The 22,797-nt window shown below is 42.7% G+C and overlaps 1 protein-coding gene across 7 annotated transcripts in view; it reads right to left on the bottom strand.

Annotated features, from left to right (window-relative positions):
- Window positions 1-5,562: 5,562 nt before the first annotated feature.
- ralgps2 (Ral GEF with PH domain and SH3 binding motif 2) overlaps window positions 5,563-22,797 on the bottom strand; it is a 102,322-nt gene continuing 85,087 nt past the window's right edge. For 3 of the 7 annotated variants that reach the window (XM_050054299.1, XM_050054297.1, XM_050054298.1), the window contains exons 10-21: window positions 21,451-21,588; window positions 18,982-19,072; window positions 18,716-18,783; window positions 18,474-18,612; window positions 17,802-17,956; window positions 17,652-17,706; window positions 17,035-17,112; window positions 15,974-16,079; window positions 13,508-13,600; window positions 11,714-11,819; window positions 10,885-10,976; window positions 5,563-10,772 (exon numbers count right to left, since the gene is read on the bottom strand). In XM_050054299.1, the coding sequence (XP_049910256.1) occupies window positions 10,743-10,772; window positions 10,885-10,976; window positions 11,714-11,819; window positions 13,508-13,600; window positions 15,974-16,079; window positions 17,035-17,112; window positions 17,652-17,706; window positions 17,802-17,956; window positions 18,474-18,612; window positions 18,716-18,783; window positions 18,982-19,072; window positions 21,451-21,588 (1,151 nt within the window). In that variant the 3' untranslated portion in view covers window positions 5,563-10,742. The remainder of the gene's footprint in view (window positions 10,773-10,884; window positions 10,977-11,713; window positions 11,820-13,507; window positions 13,601-15,973; window positions 16,080-17,034; window positions 17,113-17,651; window positions 17,707-17,801; window positions 17,957-18,473; window positions 18,613-18,715; window positions 18,784-18,981; window positions 19,073-21,450; window positions 21,589-22,797) is intronic. The other 4 variants (XM_050054300.1, XM_050054302.1, XM_050054301.1 and 1 more) reach the window with 4 other exon arrangements.

The following is a 22,797-nucleotide window of genomic DNA, read 5'->3' on the forward strand; positions in this document are numbered from 1 at the left end:
GTTAAATCCAGTTTAGCAGCTTCCTTAATTTGGTCCTCCATTAACGCGAGTAGTTACGAAATACCTCGATAGCATCGTTAATGTGGTCTGTAGGATCTGTAGCGGTCGCCATTGTTGCTATCCTCACCAGTTACCCACCGGCGTACAGCTTGACATCAGCGTGGCGCTGATTGGCTAATCGCTATACCCGCCCCCACCCCCAGCGTTCATTGGTCCGTCCATTGTTTGGACGAGATAAATCGCAAATTCATTGCAGTATGCCAGACCAGAGATGCAAGCCTACTCAGTTGAGTGGGCGGGGTCTATGGTCTGGAACCAGGCTAGCTAGTTAGCCAACTTTGGCTAAAGCTTACCTGTCGAGGAGAAGAGTAGCCACTTCGACATCCGATTTCAAATTCTTCTCCGCTTTCAAACGTCTCCACCGTTCAAAAGCATCTCCTATATAGACCCTCGCTTTGCCTCGAGTTTTGTCTTGGCGTTTTTGGGAATCATAATGAAGTCGTTTGGGTTTAGTCGCACTGTCAGCCATTGTAGCTCAGTCGTAACTGTAACTGATGCTGAGACTCTACTGACTGCGTGACTGGTAGACGGCGGTGGGTGGCGCAACAGGCCAAAACACAAATTCAAAACATAAACATGATTTGCGTACCATAAATTTTTTTTTAAATGTGAATATTCTGGCTGTACTATTGTTGTCGGTGAGATCAGTATGTTATATTAACATTATTCCTTAATCTCTGTGACATATTAGGAGGATTTTATGACTATTTGCTTTAGATTTCTTACATATAGTTCCTTTAAATGACGTTTTTCCAAACAACTTTTTATGTCGGGGCTTCAGGACACTTGGATCACTACGGACGAGCAGTATGGAGATATTTTGTGGTTTCAATTATGTGTTTTTGGACGTTTGAATCTGGGGCGCCGTCAGCCTCCATTAGGTGGAGTTGTGTTGCTACCTCCTCTCCCCTTGGATCTCTGCAAGTGATGTGAGGACTCTAAAACTTCACCTGAGCCTCCCTCGGCATATGGGTGAGTAGATAATGGCTGAATTTTCATTTTTGGGTGCACTATCCCTTTAAGTTATTTACCAAATTATGTGCAGGCTCTCTATCTATAGAAAATAGTATCATTCAGGTCTTTGCCGACCCTAAGCTGGATAGGGTAGACTCTATTTGTCCCAGTGAGAAATTTGTCTTGGACTTTACAGTGTCTGCATTGTGAACAGTATAAAACAACACATACATCCAGACATATTAAAATACGTCTGGATCTCAGTCAGGTTTTCATCTAGACCAGGGCTGTCAAACTCATTTTAGTTCAGAGGCCACATACAGCTAATTTGATCTCAAGTGGGTCGCACCACTGAAATATTGCATAATAACCCATAAATATCATTCATTCATTTCTGTACCCGCTTATCCTCTTGAGGGTCACGCGGGGGGCTGGAGCCTAACCCAGCTGACATTAGGTGAGAGGCAGAGTTCACCCTGGACAGGTCACCAGACTATCACAGGGCTGACACATAGAGACAGACAACCATTCACACTCACATTCACACATACGGACAATTTAGAGTCACCAATTAACCTGCATGTCTTTGGACTGTGGGAGGAAGCTGGAGCACCTGGAGGAAAGCCACGCTGACACAGGGAGAACATGCAAACTCCACAATTCTTTCATTCTGAAAACAGTCATGGATTTACCAAACAAAGAAGAAAGAAAAATTATCTGCAAATTCAACAGTGTGTCTTTGTTTTTCCACATTCAGTCAGTCTGCTGCTCACTTTCATTACATGATTTTTTTCATAATTTTCCACTAAAGTGGAAGCTGTTGAAAAAGCAGGTTAAGTCGTCCCCTGCCTTACAGTCTGTTTTGTCAGTGCCTCAGCAGCAGCGATCCACTGAGGGCGCATTCACACCAGGTTCAATTGGGCGGTGAATGTCGAAAAATTCCACACCTTCATTTGGTTCACTTCACTTTCACACTGGACTTTTTAAAGCTGACCAAACCGCCTGGACAACGTCACGCAGTTACACCAGCTGCTCGTTTGGGGGCGGTATTGCCCGAAACGTCCACTGACCAGGAAGAAAAAAAAAGCACGAGGAAGAAGAAAACCTGGCTCATTGATTGACTAGGACTGAAAACGGAAATCCATCCCCTTCAGCCAGCTTGGTCACCACAAAAAAAATGGAATATAGTCCTCTGGCCATGTATCAATAAGCGCCTGCACCTCCTCACTACTCCACGTCTGCCCACGAGACATTTTCCAACTTTGTCTTTTTTTTTTACCTCTGCTTCTCCTGGTTCGCACTGTTGGCTTTGTTTTTTCCTACCCAAGATGCACTGCACTCTACGTCACTTCCTCTCTTTCCAAGATGCACTGCACTCTACGTCACTTCCTCTCTTTGGTTCGCTTGATAGTCCGTTTGCACTTCCTACTGTAAGCGAACCACACCAGGGTTCACTTGCAAGTGAACCGAGACCCCAGTTTTCAAGCAGACCAGGGTTCGCTCGTTTGGTCTGCACCAGAGTTTGAATGAGCGTTCACACCACTCCAAACGAACCGAACTATCCGTGGAAGCGGACCAGGGTTCGTTTAAAGCGGACCAAATGGCACCAGTGTGAATGCAACCTAATATTGTTTAAGACATAAGTCTGATACAGATTCTTTTATACTGAAGCTGCTGGTTGACAGTATGTTGCACAATGTTTAATATCTTTAAATATGACCATAGTAAGTATTGATTGTTATTTCAGAGAGCTGTGTTCTGGTCAGAGTGGAAACGCCTCTGAGGCAGCATTTTACATGAAGTATCTGTTCACTGTTAAGAGCTCCTGAAACCTCTCAGCCTTCACATGTGCATCAACATTAGGTGTGCAAAGTCATCTAGAGGGCCAGATTGGACCCTTTGGGGGGCCGGTTCTGGCCCTCAAGCTGTATGTTTGACACCCCTGGTCTAGACTGTGGGGCCACTGGCTCTACAGCTTGTTTGTGGCTGCAGTTAATTAAAGCTTATATATTATATACATGTATTGTATTAATTATATTGTATGTTTGTACAAAGATGATCCGTCTGTGGATTTTGTGTTGTACGGAGCTTTCTCTGTATCCTTAATAAAGCCATTATTATCATCATCCTTTAAGCTCATTCATCACTGTTACCCTGTCAAGTCATCTTTAGTTAGGTTGAAGGACACTAACACCATGTGCACTTTTTGTAACATGCACCAGAGACTGTCTCCCATTTGTTCTGGAGTCTGTGGCAAGATATGTGTTGCTATATACTGGACTATATCTGTGATGCTTTTGTCCTTTGCTTCAAGGGTGTCCTTTACAAGTTATAAGAAAGAACTAGAAGATGATTTTTTTTTCCCTGTATGTGATCTCATCATACTGCTGGCCAAGTTTTATATCCATAAATGGAAATTAAAGCCACTTTCTGTACCTTTATAAAGGAAGAAGAATCCTACATCAGGACTTTACATACCTCAGACAATAGAAGAGCTGTGAAAACCCTAAATTTGTGCTTCAAGTTTTAGATTCTATTATAGTGTTCATTTACTTTTGGTATAATTTCAGTGCATATCTTTTATTTTTCTGTGTCACAATTTGTTTGTAACTCCTGGCATCTCTTTGTTGTTCCTTATTCTCTGATCTTCTGTTATGTTCTCTCATACTATTGTCTCTGTGTTCACAAGGTTTTAAAAAAAAATCACATTGCTGCATCAACTGTTGCTGATTCCCAACTGTTTTTTTTTTCTTGCAACACCTTAAATTTCAAGAACTGAACCTAAACTGGCATGCATACAGGACTTAATGTGCAAATAAATCTTAATCATTAACATTCTCTATTTATCAGACACTCTTTAACTTCTCATCATATACCTCAGTTTTGACACTCTACAAAAAATATTTACATTATCATTCCTTTATAATTTATGACACTTCAACTATTTTCTATGCATACATCATGTGTACCTTCAAGTTGCTATTAATGTCCCCTTAGCCTCAAGTGAGATGTACGAGTAACTTTAGTTCCTACCTGGAGCAAGGTGTTAGTAGAACAGACTCAGGTTAACGTGCAGCAGTTGAGTTACAGTGAAGCTGGGTGTTGGTGTAAATTAAAGAAGATAAAACAATTGAAATTGTAACCTGCTTAAAAAGTTACCGAACAAGAAAGCAGGGTTATTTTATCTCATGACTTTGTTTTGAGGCTTAAAACAAAGTCATGTCAAGTTCAGACATGGACTGTTGGATTTAACAGAAGCTCGAAAAGTGTTTTTTTGTTGTTGTTGTTGTTGTAATTTTTTAATTCACAAGAGGCCAACATGCTGGTTAACACCTGTAAGATAATTTAAAACCAAATTTAAAACATGTTTTTGGACAAATCATCTTTATCTTATTCAAACGTTGCAGGAAAGCATAAAGGTTCTGTGTTCCTGTGCAGAGGTAGATTTGTGCAGGAGTATCAGAGTGAGTAGGGTTGATCTACATTTTGCCGACAGCTAAGTGTAAGTATGAAGTAAAAAGACAGTCAGTAGAAGGTTTAAAGATTTGTAACATCAGAAATGTGGACTTACGTGCAGAAGAGGTTCATTCATTTTGACAGAAATAAATTAAAAGATGGATGAATGAAATTAGGTAAAATGTTTGTGGGAATTAGGACATGACAAATTAAAATTTATCAGCTCTGTGATAGTCTGGTGACCTGTCCAGGGTGTGCCCTGCCTCTTGCCCAGTGTCAGCTGGGATAGGCTCCAGCCCCCACATGACCCCAAACACGATACATGGTTACAGAAAATCGTCCAAAGTCTGGCCCGCAGACCAATTTTAGTCGGCCCTCGGCTTGACTTTCAAAACAGGTATTTTCACATTGTTTTATCTGGCCCCCATTCAAAAAGGTTTGGACACCACTGCGGAAAATATATGAATGAATGAATGAATGAGTGAAATTCAAATTTAAGACTATTAAAGGACTTTTAAGGAGCTGCAGACACTTTAAAAACACTGCTGTGTGTTATATGTACAACAAAGTGCTGGATATACGCAGCACATTTTAAAATTATAGTGAGTAAGTAAGTAATGCTGCAAATGATCCCACATCTCTTCATTTCATCTGTAACCAAAAGCCAGTGTTGCTGTGATGGATGTGATTGTGACTGCAGCAGCCTTCTGATGAAAAATGATGGAAAAAATAAGCCATCACAATTACTGTAACTGAGGTTATTGTTCCTTGGTATTTTGTTAGCTGATTCAAGGATGAAAAATTCTGGGTAATATTCTAGGAATGTTTTTATGAAGGCCAGGGGCAGCACTAATAAAGACATGAAGCTGACTTCGCAGGAAAAATCCCTTCAGGCAACTTTCATTGACAGTTGCAGGAGCTCTTAGTCATCCCCGCTGCTCTGCATCTCACACAGCAGCTTGAAACAGGCTGGAACAACTGTGTTTAAATAGTGGTGAACCATGTAATACAACCATGATACAATACAACCCCCCCATCACAGATAAACAGTCACACACAACCTACAACACAACAATGAGCATGAAACCGATGTGTGGAGTAAAAAAGGGCAGAGTGTTTATTGGTTCTCAGTCTTCACACCAGGCAGCGCATCACTCAGCAGTGAGGTCACAGCGCTCGCCACACTCATGTCACAGGCAGACAGAGACAGACACACGCAGAGCCAGGTACAGGGCGAAGGTCAAAGGTCATTTACACATCACCCTCGTCACCCTTCAGTGAATTAAACAAAGGTGGTTGGTAAACAGTGAATGATGCCTGTCCAGATTCACATTGATTCCACTCTTCCACCAAATCAGAGGACACACTGTATAACTGCGCTGAAAACACCTCCTCTGGTCCACACCTTCATCTCAACTGTTAAACATGTTTCATCACTGTTAAAAAAGAATGAATTCAGAAGGCAGATTCACTCACAACAGTTAATACAGGGGAAATTGTGCATTTGTAGACAGTATGGTCAATTTAAAGGAAACAACACGAACTCTCGCCACAGAGAGGGGGAAATTTCAAGCATCAAGTTTCTCGTAATAACCCAAAAATTATTCTAAACGAGGAGCGCTTTGAATTTTCCACTCTTATCCCAAAGTAGACAATCGTGGGGTAATTATGTGAGCAGTGATTGGCCCTGAAATCAAAGCAATGAGTCAGCTAAAACCACAAAACATCCCAAAACCAGAGTGTTTCCCTTATTTTGACCATACGCCGTTACAGAAATGATAATATAAAAAAAAGGAAAGAAAACTGTGTAAACTCAGGTTACGGTGAGGAAAACCTCACGAAAAGCGCTCAACATGATCTGGGGACAGATTGTTAAACCCAAATTGATTCAAATAAACCTTCCCAGACGGCCCCAAAGGTCTGAATAGGTATAAAACATGTAACTCAAGAATCCATATCGGTTACATCTCAATTAATATAGCAAATCAGAGGGGAAATGTGAAGAGGATGTTGGCTGTCTACACTGGGTTTGTTTACATCCCAGCTCCTTCTGTTCACAGTCTTTTTCTCAGAGTTATTTGAGACAGCGTCCGTTCTTATTTAACTGCACCAATTTGTCAGTATCTCGCAGCAGACAGCAGGTTGAGCTCCACCATCAGGTAAACAGTCTCTAAACGCCCTGAACTCTAGATTGTGCCTCTCCCATTTCAGCCAATCAGATTCAAACATCAGCAACAATCAGCCTCCATAGTGCTCCAGCTCTGGGATTTTGTCACATCAAAAATCAAAACAGTCTCTGCTCCATTATGCAGCAAAAAAAAAAGAAAAAAAAAAAGAAACCTCTTTCACAGGCCACAGTGGACACAGACCAGTTTACACTTCTTATCTGCTCATGAGTCGTCCTGCGTGGAGTTGTGGCACGAGCTGGCAGTCAGTCACACAGACGATAAGATTAAGCGGTCACACTCACTCCCCAGCAGTGACGGCAGCCTCGAGGGATTGCCTTTCTGCCTTGAATTACAACATTTTAGAAAAATAGAGAAGTATGCACAGGCACACAGATGCATACACATTTTACATATGCCTGTCTTTGGCTTCCTCATTCACTCTTCCACAGGTTCATCCACTCCCATCTCCTCTATAGTCATTACACTAAGGACTGAGTATCTCTTCACGGGCACTAAACTGTCTGTTGTTGTTTGTCTGACCTAAAAGTTTGAATTGTTGACTTGTGTTGAGGTGAGTTTTAATACATCAGTGTGCTTCTATCGACTGGATATTGGCCTGGAGAAGACTGAGTGAAGCACATTAGAGGGGATCCAGTGGATAGGTTCACCTCCCGATCCCATCACACCCTTTCAACAACCTGCAACTAACTCTGAGCTTAAAGGGTGACATGAGTATTTTCAACCTGGGCCCTATTTTCCCATGTTTTTCTGCCTAAGTGACTGATGGGAGCATCAGTTTTTGAAACTGGGCCAGTATTGAGTGAGAGGGCTGCAGCTGGTAAAACAGGCTGTAATGTAAACACTCAGGGTGTGTTTGCGTCGTCAATTTATGTCTTCTAATGTGTTTGTTTTTGCCACTGACAGGCTCAAACTGCTATTCTAAGTGTCTGACAACATTATGGAAAGGGCCCCTACAGAGATAGACCTCTTTATTTCAGAGTAGGATCCTTTTTGTTTCACCAAAAACAGCCCTAAAATCACTATCACCAATCCCACCAGACTCCATGGTGTGAACCTGCAGGTTGTGTCTGACAACATTTTGGAAAAGACTGCTACAGAGACAGACCTGTTTGTTCAAGAGCAAGATCCTTTTTCTTTAAACAGAAACTGACGCCAAACTCAACAGACGTTAAATTAGCGTTAATTTTACAATTGTAAAATTAGTTCCACAGTTCACACACACACATATATATATATATATATGTATCAAATGGAAGCTCTGAATGATCTCTTTCTGCTGCTAAAATGGTGCTAATGAATTCCAAACCAACCCAGAATTATTAATCAAAAACTAAAAGACTTAACACTGAGCACACTGAGCTATTTAGGGCCAAAAGGGTGTAATGGCACTAACTTATTTTAAAAAAAATAAATCAATAAATATTGGTCATTAAGTATATTGTCCTCCACATGTTTACAAGGTTTTAATATTTAACATTTAAATTACTATAAATAGTCAGGACAGAGTGTGGTGATTTTTTGTTTTGGCCTGTCCTGTCGGTCAAATGTCACTTACACTCTGGTTCTTAGGGCTGAAAGACACTTCATTTAAAGTCAATAGAAGCATAATAAAACTTACAAAACCCACCTTGGTTCATCTTTCCACTGCTCCAGCAATCACCATCTCTAGATTGGTTTGAATTAACCCTTTATTCACCCAGTCAGACGTGAAATATGCTGCCTCTATACATGCTTAAATCACTGTTTATTTAAATGGAGTCTGGTAGGTTTGGCTGTTTCTGGTGAATCAAAGAGGATCTTACTCTGCAACATAAATGTCTATCTCTGTCGGGATCCTTTCCACAATGTGGTCAGACACTTAAAACAATCTGAGCCTGTCAGTGGCAAAAACAAACACTTTACGTGAATGGAAACTGACCCAAGTGATAACACTGCAGCCTGTTTTGCTTGCTCAATAGTGAGCCAGTATTAAAAACAGTTGTTCCCTTTACTTACTGAGACACAGACTCATGGGAAAATAGGGGCCAGCTTTAAAAATAATACAGACATTACCCTTTAATATACCCCACTGACAGATGGGACACTTTGTTTCTACATCCTGTAATACCAAGGTTTATACAACTCACATGGAGCACTGATGGGATTGTGATTTGGGGCAAAAGATTGTGTAAACATACAATGTAAACATCTGTTTTTTTAAAAAAAAAGAGATTAGAATTTGATGAATATTACTGGGCAAAAAGCTCCCCATCATTGTCCTCTCCGTCATCCTGATCATGTTTTTTCATGTGGATGCGATTTGCTCCCGACGATAACCAACAGCAATAGTCTATTTCTGGCACCGTGAGACGTGTGTGAAGCACAGAGGAAACTGTAAATCCCAGGTTTTCCACACTGAAACATGCCAGCACCTACACTACATCTGATGCCACTGCAGCTCTGCTCGTCCTCACGCAGAGCAACAGTGACGTTACATCACTTGGCACTAATGACAACCAAGGTGCTTATGCTATTCCAAATCAGATGTAACACAGTTAGGGCATTACACTGAACTGGGTCCTAGTTAACAGAGTAAGGGGCAAAAAAAGAAAAAGAAAATTCACATGTACATAAAATGTTCAAAATAACTGCTCCGAAAGGTGAGAAAAACACAAAAATGTAACATTCAAATGTAACAGACAAAACTACGTTGACGTGCAAACATCTACTACATGGTAATACTGTGAACTGCACCATCCCTCCCAAAAAAGGAAAAAAAAACTAACACAAAAACAATATAAACAAACAAGATTTAAAGTAGACTCTGTATGGCTCCAGGTAGCTTTGAATGTCTGCTCCAGACCAGAGGCTCTGACCATATTAAGCAACATGAAGAAGAGGAGATAAAATCATGTATTAGATGTCCTCGATGCTCTCTCTGTCTCCTGGACTCTTTCACAGCTTCAAGTCTTTAGTGTTTAGTGTGTGTGTGAGTCTGGTGAACCGAGCGGCAGCCGACAGAGAGCAGACAACACTGGAGAAAACAAAAATGAAGGTTTGTAAAAGGATTAACTCTCCAACCGTGAACACGTCTTAGCTTAGATTCTGGGACGATCGTACCAATGTGGAAAACACAGATGAGATTCCTGTAAGATAAGCAAGTATTTTGCCCTCCCACCCAGTGCAGTTATACAAACACACACATACGTACAGAACACTTAGCGAGTATATGAGAAAGAAGGGGGAAAGTTCTGTAATAAAAACTAGACACATTCAGGAAGTGTGGGAATTGTTTCTGCTGGAATCGATTGCGAATCAGAGCCCTTACGTTTTACGACGATGCAATCAGATAGGCCTGTGTGTGCGTGTGTGTGTGTGTGTGTGAGAGAGTGTGAGTGCATGGCTCATGTAAATAAGCATGTGACTCCAAGCCAACACAAGTGAATAAAGAGAACAATTGAAAGTGTGAACTGAGTAAGTTAAAAAAAAAAGTGTTTTCAAACCCTCCAAAGTCCAGCGGGTTAGTCCGACGTGAGTGTGCGTGCTGTGATTGTGTGTCCAGCCCATTCCAAAGGCGGAAATCTTGCATTCGAGCATGGCAGGGGAACACAATTAAAAATAGTTAACCCCTTAAAAAGGAAAGCATAACAGAGGAGAGGATTATTTCTGTCCATCCGAGGACAGTCTGTCTGTGAGAGAGGAGAGGAGAAGTCGAATGGCTCCACTGAAGTGCTGAAGACTAAAAACAAAAGACACTGAGGGCAAATGGGAGACGAGAGCAGTGGTGCAGGTCCTTGTTCAGTAGTCGGTACACCCAAAACAGTCACTTCCATCCACACACACACACACACACACACACACACACACACACACACACAGACTCACATTCTCTCACATCTACACGCATACACACACAGGGTACTCTGGTTAAGGCAGTGGTGGCAGGTGAGGCTGCAGTGAGGCCAGGGCTAGAATCGGAGAATCGGCGGTCAGGGCTCATGGCAGTGAAAGCTCCCACGACTGAGTCAATACTCCTCCTCATCCTCCTCATCTGTTTCCTCATCTCTCTCTCTCCTTTTGCTCAGTCACACTCCTCAGCATCGGTCACTCGAATGACATCAGATTGGCTGGCACCTGGGTGGAAAAAAAGGAGTAAGGTGTGTAAAAATACAGGCCATATTTAACAGTGTGTGTGCGCGTGCGTGTGTGTGTGTGTGTGTGTTGGAGTGTTTATCCAGCTCCATACCTGTTGCCTATTGCTCTGACAGGCAGCACTCAGATGTTTGAACCAGAGCGAAGCGTTCGTTTTGTTCCCTGCTTGGTACTTGTAGGTGTTACCTAGGCAACGGAGACAAACAGCGTGAGATGCCAAGTCTCTCGTTTCCACCTGTTTTCTCAACAGTCTGGAAACATGGCTGAGGCCTCACTTGACTTTGGCTCGCCGGGTAAAATAAAAACAAAATCACAGTGGAAAAGTTCAGGACAGAGGTGACTGGAGTGTGTATGTGTGTGTGTGTGTGTGTGTGTGTATTAAGAGGTGTGTAAGATCACGAAAAATGCCAGATATGACCAGCATGCAGTCACACACTTAACAAGACAGCCTTACTGTTCGGTGAGGTGGAATCTAAATGTGTGAGTGTGTGTGTGTCATTTTGTATTTGCTACATAGTGAGGACCGTAACTTTTTTTTTTACTAACAGAGTGAGGACATTTTTGAAAGTGAGGACGTTTTGGTTGGTCCTCACTTCCTCAAAGGCCTGTTTGTGTGTTAAGACATGGTTTATAGGTTCAGGTTAGAATTAGGTTAAAGTTAGGGTTACAGGTTGGGGTTAGGCATTTAGTTGTGATGGTTAAGGCTCGGGAATGCATGTCAACCGGCGTCCTCACATAGATATAAGTATAAGGAAGTGTGTGTGTGTGTGTGTGTGTGTACAGGTGATGTCACCATTCAAACCAAACTCCACTGACCCAGTTCACATTTTTACTGCATCCGTTTTCAGAGAGCTGACTGTTTGCTTGCATTAGTCATGTCCGCTTAGCTTTTCCTTGTGTGTGAGTGCGTTTATGTGTCTCACCGTGCTCGGAGTCCGTCAGTAAGAAGACGTCAGGATGCTCGGGGTCGTCAGCCATCATGGCCATTAGACCCACCACGCACACACTCTTACTGGACGTCGACTTGAACTGGGTGGAGGAAAAGTGGAAACAGAGTTAACTTCTTTTCTCGTGATGACTGTGTTGTGTCTAAATGCTACTTAAGAAGAAGATGAAATGTTAACACAGGGTGTGTGTGTGTGTGTGTGTGTGTGTGTGTGTGTGTGTGTAACCTATGCCTGTTGCCTGTGTGCCTGCATGTCCACTCCACAAGGTTCTCATTAGCCTGTGAGTGACACACAGGACTGCAGTGATGTCATTGGGCTCATTATTCAATGAGTGCTACCATCTGTCTGTCCCCCCACTGCGCCAGACCCCGTCCAGTCGCCCCACCACACACACACACACACACACACACACACACACACTATCACTGCATCTTACGTCCACTCATTTACAGCTTTCTTCCAGTTCTTATCGTCCCTCCTGCCTCCTTTCTTTTCCTCTAAGCTCCTGTTCAGTTTCAGTAAATGTTCCTGTCAAACTGATAAAATCCAAACACACTCACACACAAACACACACCCAGCCAGATGCACTCAACACGCTCTGCTTGTTTTTGAATTATGTCAACACTACATGAAAATTTTTTATTTTCTGCATTTCTTGCTATGATTTTTTCCCCTGAGCAGACCGAGTACAAAAAAACAAAACAAAACAAAACAAAACAAAAAAAAACACATGAAGAAGAATCGTGAAGTGTGTTACCCTGAGTTCATTTTGTAATCAAGTAAGTAATGGCTATCATGTGTCGTCTCCTTGTAAAACTGAGTGTGTTTGGGGGTAATTTGGTGCATTTACTCTCATTTCTATCAACAACTGCAGCTCACATAGAAGAAGTCTGAAACTTTCAGATGCAGTTATACGCTTTCAGTTTTTGTGCTCACCTGCCTAAACAAACAAACATAAGCTGTGTTTCTGCCAAAATTTCGCGGGACATTTAGTCCCAGGATCTACTTGGACTAAAAAGCTCCTTCTGCCAATTCTTATCTTTGTTTCCACCGTGGTCTAAAGACCTGTAAAGATTAGGCAAATTAGTCAGCTGACGTATGACAAAGTAACTGGACAAGAGTTGAACACACTCTGCAGCCTGAAAAAATGAAATGCTGAGAAGGAATATTAAACTAAGAGTGTCTGTCTCCACTGTAAATCATTTGTTGAGTATCTGATGGTTATTTATTTGTCCTTAAAAATGTAACGTAACAGCCATGAAACAATCAGAAAATAGCGTTAAAGTTCTCTCATTCACTGGCCTCAATTATTCAGACGCCGGGAGCAAAGCCTAACTTAACCTGAAATGTTATCAAGAAACAGAAATGTCCTTCCCTTGTCCTAAAACGGTCCTAAATCAATACCAGGGTACTTCCTTGTTTAATAAATGAAGCAGTACACAAGGTGACCAATTAGCGATGGTCATCCCTGCAAACCCCACCCCCACAAGTTCCTGTACTTTCATTTAAATACTGCATCTGTGATCAGGGACTTTTTGGGGGGTAAAGGAATGTCCCCGGAACTTAATTTAGACGCTGGTCCCTGTGGTTGAAATGCACCAAGTTCCTCAAAAAGTGTTCGGTTCCTGGGGAAAGTTCCTGTGGTTGAAGAGGGGTTATAGTAAAACCACCAAAATGTCTATCACCCGCTACAGAAGTGCGTTGCATGAATGTGTCCTCAGACTGTTACACAGATGGTGATGAATTGGTGTGAATGTTTGTGTGACTTACATGTTTTCTCTCAGTGGCCTTCAGGGACTTGGCAGGGTAGTAGTAAAGCTGGGTTCCACAGAGAGCGACCCAGTATTTGGTCCATGACGCCACCTGGAGGCACAAAAGTGAAATCTAATCATCAGCTTCAGCCTGATTTCGTCAATGAAATACTACACATGCACCATCAGATGCTTGTTGAGTAAACCGAGGGATGTTTTTTTGTGTTGGAGTTTATTATACGAGTGTTCTGTGTTTTATAACGCACTTACAAAGCTTTGAGTGGGACAGATAAAGATCAATCAATCAATCAATTTTATTTATAAAGCCCAATATCACAAATCACAATTTGCCTCACAGGGCTTTACAGCATACAACATCCCTCTGTCCTTTGGACCCTCACAGCGGATAAGGAAAAACTCCCCCCAAACTCCACCCTTTAACGGGGGAAAAAAAAACACAGACACAGACAAAAGAGACAAGATTAGAAAGGCAGAGAGATGAATCATGGGGTAAAGACCGTAGGGTTTGGGGAACTGAAAGTCTTTGCTTGTCTATGCTCGGTTGGATGAGCAGAATAAGAGTGCAAAATTAGCTTCTTGTTCCATAAACACTGAAGACTTTAAAGACTAATACAAGGAAAATAAAGAGTTTTCAGATGAAGGAAAAGTATGTGAGGGCAAAGGGGACAAAGTGACCCTGCTAATTAATACTCCTGGTGCAGAGAGATTTCGCCTGACTACATGGCCACATCGGGGAAAATATTTTGAAGACCTTGTTACATCATCAAAGGAGCTCGTAAATCACTCGCACTACCTATGACAGTTTAAAGTTATTTTAAATGCATAAAGAGCTGCAGATTTGTTTCCAGTCAAAACAGAATAGGATAATCTCACTGCAAATATAAAAATGGCTTGAGAGGCACAGAGCAAACCAATGCAGAGGGGAAAAATGCAAGCACAGTCAGAGGAGGAGAATTACAGTGAGTAGAGATGCACTCATCAATCAGCTGGTGACCACAATCGGCTGATTATCAGTTTGACTGCCCGTGATTGCCAACCATACAGTCAGACTCTGATATAGCTGATTCTGTGCCGATCAAATTTATATGCATGCGCAGCACTATGATTAACATCACGCGCACAGTGGCTCAGAAAGTAACTGACTATTTGCACGGCCACTGTGACCCAGTCTCTATACGAGGTCTTCAAATATTGACGCTTTTGACTGTTGCCATTTTTTGTTCACGTAAGCAGCATGCAATGCATTATGGTAGCCCTGGGCTGCATTTTAAGATATGGGGCATCGTCTATTCATCTGCATTAATCAGAGTCTAGGCTACTTGATGTAAATCAGGGGTGTCCAGTATGACTCCCTGCCAGTGGACACTCACACAAAACTTTTAAACTAACCATTGTCGATAAGAAAGATAAGAAATGAAGACAGATTCTGCAACTGCATGGCTTAGTTTTTGCCTTGAATGTTTTTAGAGACACATTTTGATTAACTTTTTTCTAACTTTCTAACTTTTCTGTTTAACAGAAAGATGGAAAAGGAAAAAAGGGAACGTTTTATCCATTTGGTTTTGATTTCACCTTGGAGACGAAAAATGTTGTATGTATGTCATATTCTCAAAAACTGATGTTTCACAATAACATCATCGGACCACTAGGTGTCTGTTGGACCTTAATCTAACAATCCTTCTTTCCTGGTCGGCATTATGTAGCATCCCATGCAGCAATGATATGACAATGGTAGTGAGGGCTTAACATCGTGAGAAGAACAAATTCCTCACATTTTTTCATAGACAATTTCACAGAAGTCTGATGTTTTGAGCAGCTGAGTGGTGTGCTTGGTAAGTTACTGAGTGGTGTAGTTGGTAAGTTACTGAGTGGTGTAGTTGGTAAGTTACTGAGTGGTAAGTTACTGAGTGGTGTATCTGCAGGCCACGAATATGTGTAACTGCAGGGAAAATGTATTCTTTTAAAAAGCGGGACCTCAGAGCAGTGGGTGTTTGTTTTTGGGGTATCATTATCAGGATAGGTTTTTGATGTGTGTAGAGAACACAGGCACTAGTCAGGAGTTAAGATCTCTTTTTTTGGCGATGAACTGGTGATGCGGATAATTTGCACCAGACCTGGTGAACGTAGTTGTCATGTGGTAAATGCATGCAGATTGTCCATATTTCTGCACTGCGTTATCACATCGCACTGCTGAGAAATCGGCAGGTGAAACTTTTAAATAAATGGAATCAGCCAATAAAATTGCTATCGGCGCATCTGTGACGGTGAGTGTAAGGAACAGACAGAAACAGAGATGTTCTGCAGGTTAAGGAGTCTCTGAGGCCCTATCTGCAGACATCTTTCATCGTCCATCTGCTCCCGTACAGCAGGTAGGTAGATTTAACCGTATGAGTAGCATATGGACACATGCACATGTATGTATGAGAGTATGTATGTGTGTGTGCATGCGTGTGTAAAATCTCACTGTTGGTTTCTTGCCCTCCTTGAGCACGGTCTTCCGTCTCAGCACCCCCTGCACTGTGACTGCTCCAGGATACAAGTGAACTGCGAGCTCCTCTGACTCCGCTGAGCTGCAAACAGGACAGACACAAACATTACAAGCTATATGACACAAACACACACACACAAGACAACATGCATGTTCTCATGCATGCACGCATACCAGATACAAATCAGAGATGAACTTGGTAGTAAAGGCAGACACAATCTGCAAAGCCACCTTAAAGTCTGCTTCATGGAAATACTTTTCTTTAAAGCTACATCTATTTCTGTCTTGTTTTCACAGAATTGAATTTCACAGATATAAATCTTAACGCTGGGATCTGCAGAAAGAAGAGCAGAGGCGGACAAGGTGGTGTGCAGATTGTGTCTGTCTGGAGGATCAGAGCAGGAAGCCCAGTGCAGGAGCCCAGTGAAGCCTGGTGGAAAGAGAGAGAGAGACAGAAAGAAAGAGAGAACCATCTCTAACCGCAAGGGACGCTTTTATATGCAACGTCCATGAGAATTGGCTTTAATAATCCTGAGGAGTCTGTTCCTCTCTACCTCAGGAATGAGGATGTAACAGTTTGTTTCCAGTAACACATGGAGCTCAGTGTGACTGTGGAAACTCACTTTTTGCTCCAAGCTGTGTGAAATATCTTGGAAACTTATCACAAGAAGAAGTCCAGGTTGACCATAAGCTTTCTGTGTGTGTGTGTGTGTGTGTATGTGTGTGTGTGTGTGTGTGTGTGTGTGTGAGGCAGACATGCAAGAAATTTAAGAAAGCAAAAGGTGGATTATAGACTGATGGTACGCAGCAAAAGATGAAGACCCCAAACAGATCCTTTGCCCTTCACCTGATTCATGATTTCACCAACCCACACACACCTACACACACACACTAGTTCCCACCACCAGATTATCCCAGCACTACACACACTCTAAGCACCAGCACACAGCGGCCCTTGGCAGGGACTGAGGGGCGTGAAGTGAGGATAAGAGAGGGTTTGGTTCAGGTCAGGTTGGTTCCGGTCGGGATGTGTGTACCTGCTGGGCCTCAGGACTCCTCTGTAGGGGATGCGGGCCACGCGGGTCACTGGGCCCAGAGAGTGATAGAACCGAGTCCTGTTCAGAATGGGATAAGACAGGATAGGATAGGGGGCACGGGACACTGTTAAGGCTGTGAGGGTGTTTCTGTTCCCTTCAGATTGCATGGGTTAGGACTGAATGGAGGAGCGGTCATTTGGTTAGAGGAGTTATTGATGAATGTGCGTTCACAGGGTTATCCAACAGTTTACAGAAGAGGTGTTTTGGAAGGAGGAATCAGATGATTTTCAGGCAGCTGATTCTAGAGTGTGGCTCCAGACACTTGTTGGCACGGAGGGACTACTGGTTAGGGGATTTAAATGCTAAGCTCTTAATGCATTTCAGGCTGCCGCAGAAGCATCTGAGAGCAGCGTTGGAGGGATGAGGCATGACAGCCCTGGCTGCAAGGCTAAAAGCAAGGCTGGACGCTGCGTGAGTTTTAATGGCCGATCATTTCGCATAGCTGTGTCTTGAGACCAGAGCTTTGAAAATTATACAATCACATCAGGGGGAATTTATGATCTTACATGTGGATGTGATGAAAAAAAGCACGGCAGACACGGACGTAGCAACCTTACCTCTCAAAAGCAGGCCAAGACACCTCTTCACTGAGCTCAGAGCCCTCGCTGCTCCCTGTGTGCGGATACAAATCATCACAAAAACTGAACAATGTCATTGACGATACAAACTGGGCATCGCGGTCATATGCATACATGCGTATGTCTTACCAAGTGAAATACCGCTGGACAGAGTTGAGCTCTCAGCTTGTCCCCTGGTGGGACTGTGGCTCTCCATCACACTGTCGTCCAACAGGTGGCGAGAACCAGCGTTGGGGAACGTAGCACTTTTAAACTCTACTGTGTTCATCTTATGGATAAAACTACTTAAGCACAGAACACAGAAACAAAGAAAACAAATAAGTATTCTTGCTTCACGACACTGTTTTATAAATTCTGCAAGTTTTTCAGGCCATCATCTTCATCATGATTTAACGAAGGATTGATGCATTACTGACGGATGTATAGGGATGTCACGACAACTGATACTTTGGTACTAAGCTGATGCCAAAATTCTGAAAACATGATGTCACTCCATTCATTTCTGTAACCGCTTATCCTGTTGGGGGGTCACGGCAGGGTTCACCCTGGACAGGTCACCAGACTATCACAGGGCTGACACATAGAGACAGACAACCATTCACACTCACATTCACACCTACGGACAATTTAGAGTCACCGATTAACCTGCATGTCTTTGGACTGTGGGAGGAAGCTGGTGTTGAATTGGGTATCGATAACTGTAGAATTTCCCTGGTATTTAACCACTAAATTTCTGGTACTGAGACATGCCTACTGATGAAAATACAGTTTTTCTACGTAATATAATTCGAAACAACTGACTTGTAGCCCAGGCTGTGGCACTTCCTGTGGCCGTAGGGCAGCAGGTTCCTGGGGGAGGGCGGCGTGGCCGGGATTTTGGTTCCTTCAGCTGCTACCGTACATTTACGGCCGCAGAGAGGAGATGCTGACGCTTCCTGGCCTGTAGGTAAGAGTGGGAGGGAAGGACAGATTTATAGACCAGGAAGAACATAAAGAAAAGAAATGATAAACAGGTTTAATTCTACATTTAACATCCAACATACCGACAAGATCCTCTTTGGAGGCGTTTGCTCGCGGTGTGCTGGTGCCTGGCTCAATCTTCTGTGACAACCTAAATAAAGAACATTGACAAATCCATCAGCTTGAGTTCGTCCTCTGTGAATTTCTCATCATTACAATAACTTTGGGGATGGAATATTTTTAGCAGAGACAGATGAGCCCTGTGGCAGTCAGCAAAAAATAAAATCTGGAACAGGAACAATAAATTATGAGGCAATACCACAGTGTACATCTGAGTTTGGTTTCTTACTTGTAATTGTCATCCTCCACAAACTTCTGCAGCTCCTCAATGTATCTGACTGAGTTGAGATACTTCTGCACATGAGGCAACACTGGGACGTCTGACAGAGGGAAGATGAGGACAAACATTAAATAAACGCACATACGTGTTCATGTGACCTAAAACTGCTCATATATCTACGCTATGATGCTTGTCTAGAGTGAGGATAACAATTTACTAATAACGTGCATGTCCTTGTTTTAATGTTTTGTTCATACCGATGCTTGAAACAGATGGAGAAAAATGTATCGGAGCTAATCTGAGTACATTTTATTCAACTTGTTCAGATGTCACAAAAACACACAGAAGTATTGATGAATAGCAAGTATTCTTTTATTGTGTCTCCATGGCAACAGAAAATGAGGTGGCAAGGATATGATGCAGTTTCCCTCCAGTCCTTTACACAGACTTCCATCTCCTTTGTGTTGTTTTTGTTCTTCCACACAAAAGATAAAATGTCATCAGATTACAGTGAGAACGTGTCAAAAGATTCATCAGCTGACTTCACCATAATTACACTGTCGACTTCTAAAGGTCAGCAAAATTGATCCAGGTCATGTCTGTGTGTCGTATGATGTTGCCCTTGTGTTTACAGGCCTGTTTGTTGACATAGGAATGTCACCAACATTTTAGCCAACAGGACGCCAGAATAAACAGCAGGCTTTTCCATTATAAGACTGGGGCGCAGTGCATTTACACAGAGAAAAATAACCTGAGACACATTTTGCTGTCATTTCTGGTCGTAATGCATCTGTCTCCTCGTCTGTTCTCTACGTCTCACACACACACACACACAGCGACAGTTAACCAGGTGAAGTGAATTAAACGCCGTGGCTAATAGGTGTGTTTCCTGATGGCTTCTGACCAGCCAGAAGGTTTGAAAGAACAAGTTCAAATGGACTTGGTTTTAAAGCTGCACTCCACAGCTCCGGTGTGGGAACATTTTAGAGCCTGTTAAAGTGAACAGGCCCCTGTGTCAACTTCATTTGGCAACAACAAGTAACCTAGAAGCTCATGTCAAACAGGTTACTTTGTCTTACTTGCTTTTGTTGTTTCTTATATCGATGACGCCTTCACACCTTGAATTAAAATTCATTTTAGGTGATGGGATTGTAATCAGATAGTGCTTGATCACATGACAGTACAGGTGTAAGTGCACCCAAAACCCATTAAGAACAGAGTGTAAGTCCGTTTCCATGAACCCTAGAAATGCGCAAACCTAAATATCGCAATAAAAAAAACTGGTAATGGAAACACTTGCATTTTGAAAAAACTCTCAAATATCAAGAAAAAGTTTTTACGCTCTCATGAGGTGGTTTTTTCAGACGTGTCGATATAGAAGTATATCGTAAAAGTGTTATGGAAACACTTTTTTCGCAAATATACGTCAGTGGACATGACATCGGGGGTCACATGACCGGTTCAGGGTTCACTCATTCAAACTAATAAGGACTTTGCCTTTGGAATACCACTTGCAGCAGTGGCAACCAAAACGACTGTTCCAGCTAGCGAGAGATTTGCAATGTCCATCTTACTTCCGCAAACAAAGTGGAGTCTCGCAGGACGAGATTTTACGAGAATCATGGCGCATACGCAAAACACCTGTTAATGGAAACACCTGCGAGTTGCAATTGTACTTTGTCGAAACTTTAGAAATATCGCATTTATTTTTCACAAACTTGTAATGGAAGCGCCACTTGTGATCCAATCTGTCAAAGCACATCTACAGATGGTCAGGGACGCATTGTGACCACATTATACACAAGTGTAAATTGCGTTTTTATTCCACATACAACATCTACGTGGGCAGAAATATGTAACTGTGTGTGACTGTGTGCGACAGTGAAGCATCCACCACTGTCCTTCACCATACGTGAAACTGCAAGGCGCACAGGTGTCTCTCTCTCATCTGATGCTAACACTACTGTGGTGTCGCCCTCATCTCTAACGTATTCCTGTCTTTACAGTCAGGGAGGCCTGTTTCATCCTTATCAGCCTCGTTGTTCTTCCCGACTGGCTCTGACAGGTTAAATCATTTCTAGATGCAATCTGCATATGAGATGAATTTTACTGCACGTTATAGAGGGGGTTTACTTCTAGCTAATATGTTGTTACTTCGCACTTTGTTAACAAAGGTCCTGGACTGGTACTATTTTCCTGTTGGGGAAAGACCCTCTGTACCCCTGTGTTGAATATGTAATGTTTTTTTAAAGTGCAACTGTTGTAAACAGAGCCCAAGAGTCTTTTATTATGATTTTATAATATCATACTATCAGTGGCATAAAATGATAAACAGAAAATAATATAGTTTATTGCAATTATTGCTGGGAAAATATAAAATATATATACAACACTGAAGCTTAAAGCTGAGTCCTCTGGTTTCTTCCTGTCACTGCACCAGGCTGCTCTCACATCACTGAGTGGCTGTGAGTAACTCACCGTAGGTACATGATCTCTGCAGGTCCGATATGATTCTGAGAATGTTGTTCATCAGGTTTGATCTCTGTTCGTTCTCCAGTATGCTGCCCGTGGAGGGGTAGGCAGAGTCTATATATGTCAGGTCAGACAGGTACATCCCTGAAACAGAGCAGCAGACAGAGAAGATGCAACAGATTACTTGAAACCAGGAGAAACACACAGCCCTCCTTCTTTTTCCTCTCATCCTTTGGTGAGTCAAGGGCCCCACTGCAAGCCAAACGAGGACAGCGTCCATCTGTTGGAGATGTAATTTTAACCACCAGCGGGGGAACACAGGGATTTTCTTGCCTGGGCACAGAGAGCTCAGCTCATTAAAAAGGCAAACGAGGCTGGACGTCGTCACAGGGCCAGGTTTTCTTGGATACATGATGCAAGTGCCATGCAGCTGTGGATTTCTAGGGGTGAAGACCAGCTGGTAATTGCAAAGAGCTTGTTTGATATCACAGGGGTCGTAATAGACAGTAAAAAGAAACTCGGCTAATTGTATATACTTTGCTCAAGTTTCTAGCAGACGTCTTTTTGCCCTGATCCGCTCCCCTTGGATCTAAATGAGTGCCTTGAGTGGATGACTGATCTTCTCTTCAGCCTTTCCAACTCGGGGCCATCTCTTTCCTCCCTGTTCCCTCTCCTTGCCTCTTTTTGGCAGACTTGGAGCAGAGCTGAGATTCTAAGTCTCTCATTACATAAATATTAACATTAAGAGACAAACCCAGGAGCGGCTTCCCACCATTCTGAAAACAGAGACTAACAAGCTTCAACGTGAACTGATGGTGTGCCTTTCCTTCCACGCTCCTCTCTCCCTCTCTCGTGCTTAATGTTTCTCTCACACACCAGCGTCGAGATTGAGTGCAGATGTAAGAAAAGTTATCACACAGTAGACTACATGACACCACCCCCCAATCCTTGAAAATCGCTTTTATACACACAGATGTGTGCGCATGCATTTACAGCAGCGTGCACACAAAGTCTAAACACAGATGCACAAATAAGCAGCGACAACAGAAAAGCAGGATCAGATCAAGCAGATAAAAAGGGCCAAAGCTCGTCCTCGGGATGCCATTCGCACACAAACACAACACCATCTGATTAGAATCAGACAGAGGGAGGCTGAGAGCAGGAGAGGCAGTTTACAAGAGTTTTGGAGACACAGCTGTAAGGGGGGAAAGTGAGAGATGGGGAGGAAGAGGAGGAAGAGAGGGCTCCTGAAGGCTTAACCGCTGTAGCTGCTCTTCTGCGAGCATGTCAGGGATAACAGCAGTTAGTCATGCACAAATCCATAGTGCCTGGAACACACACAGACAGATGCGT

The sequence above is a fragment of the Epinephelus moara genome, chromosome 10 (genome assembly GCF_006386435.1).
Source record: "Epinephelus moara isolate mb chromosome 10, YSFRI_EMoa_1.0, whole genome shotgun sequence".
NCBI lineage: Eukaryota > Metazoa > Chordata > Actinopteri > Perciformes > Serranidae > Epinephelus > Epinephelus moara.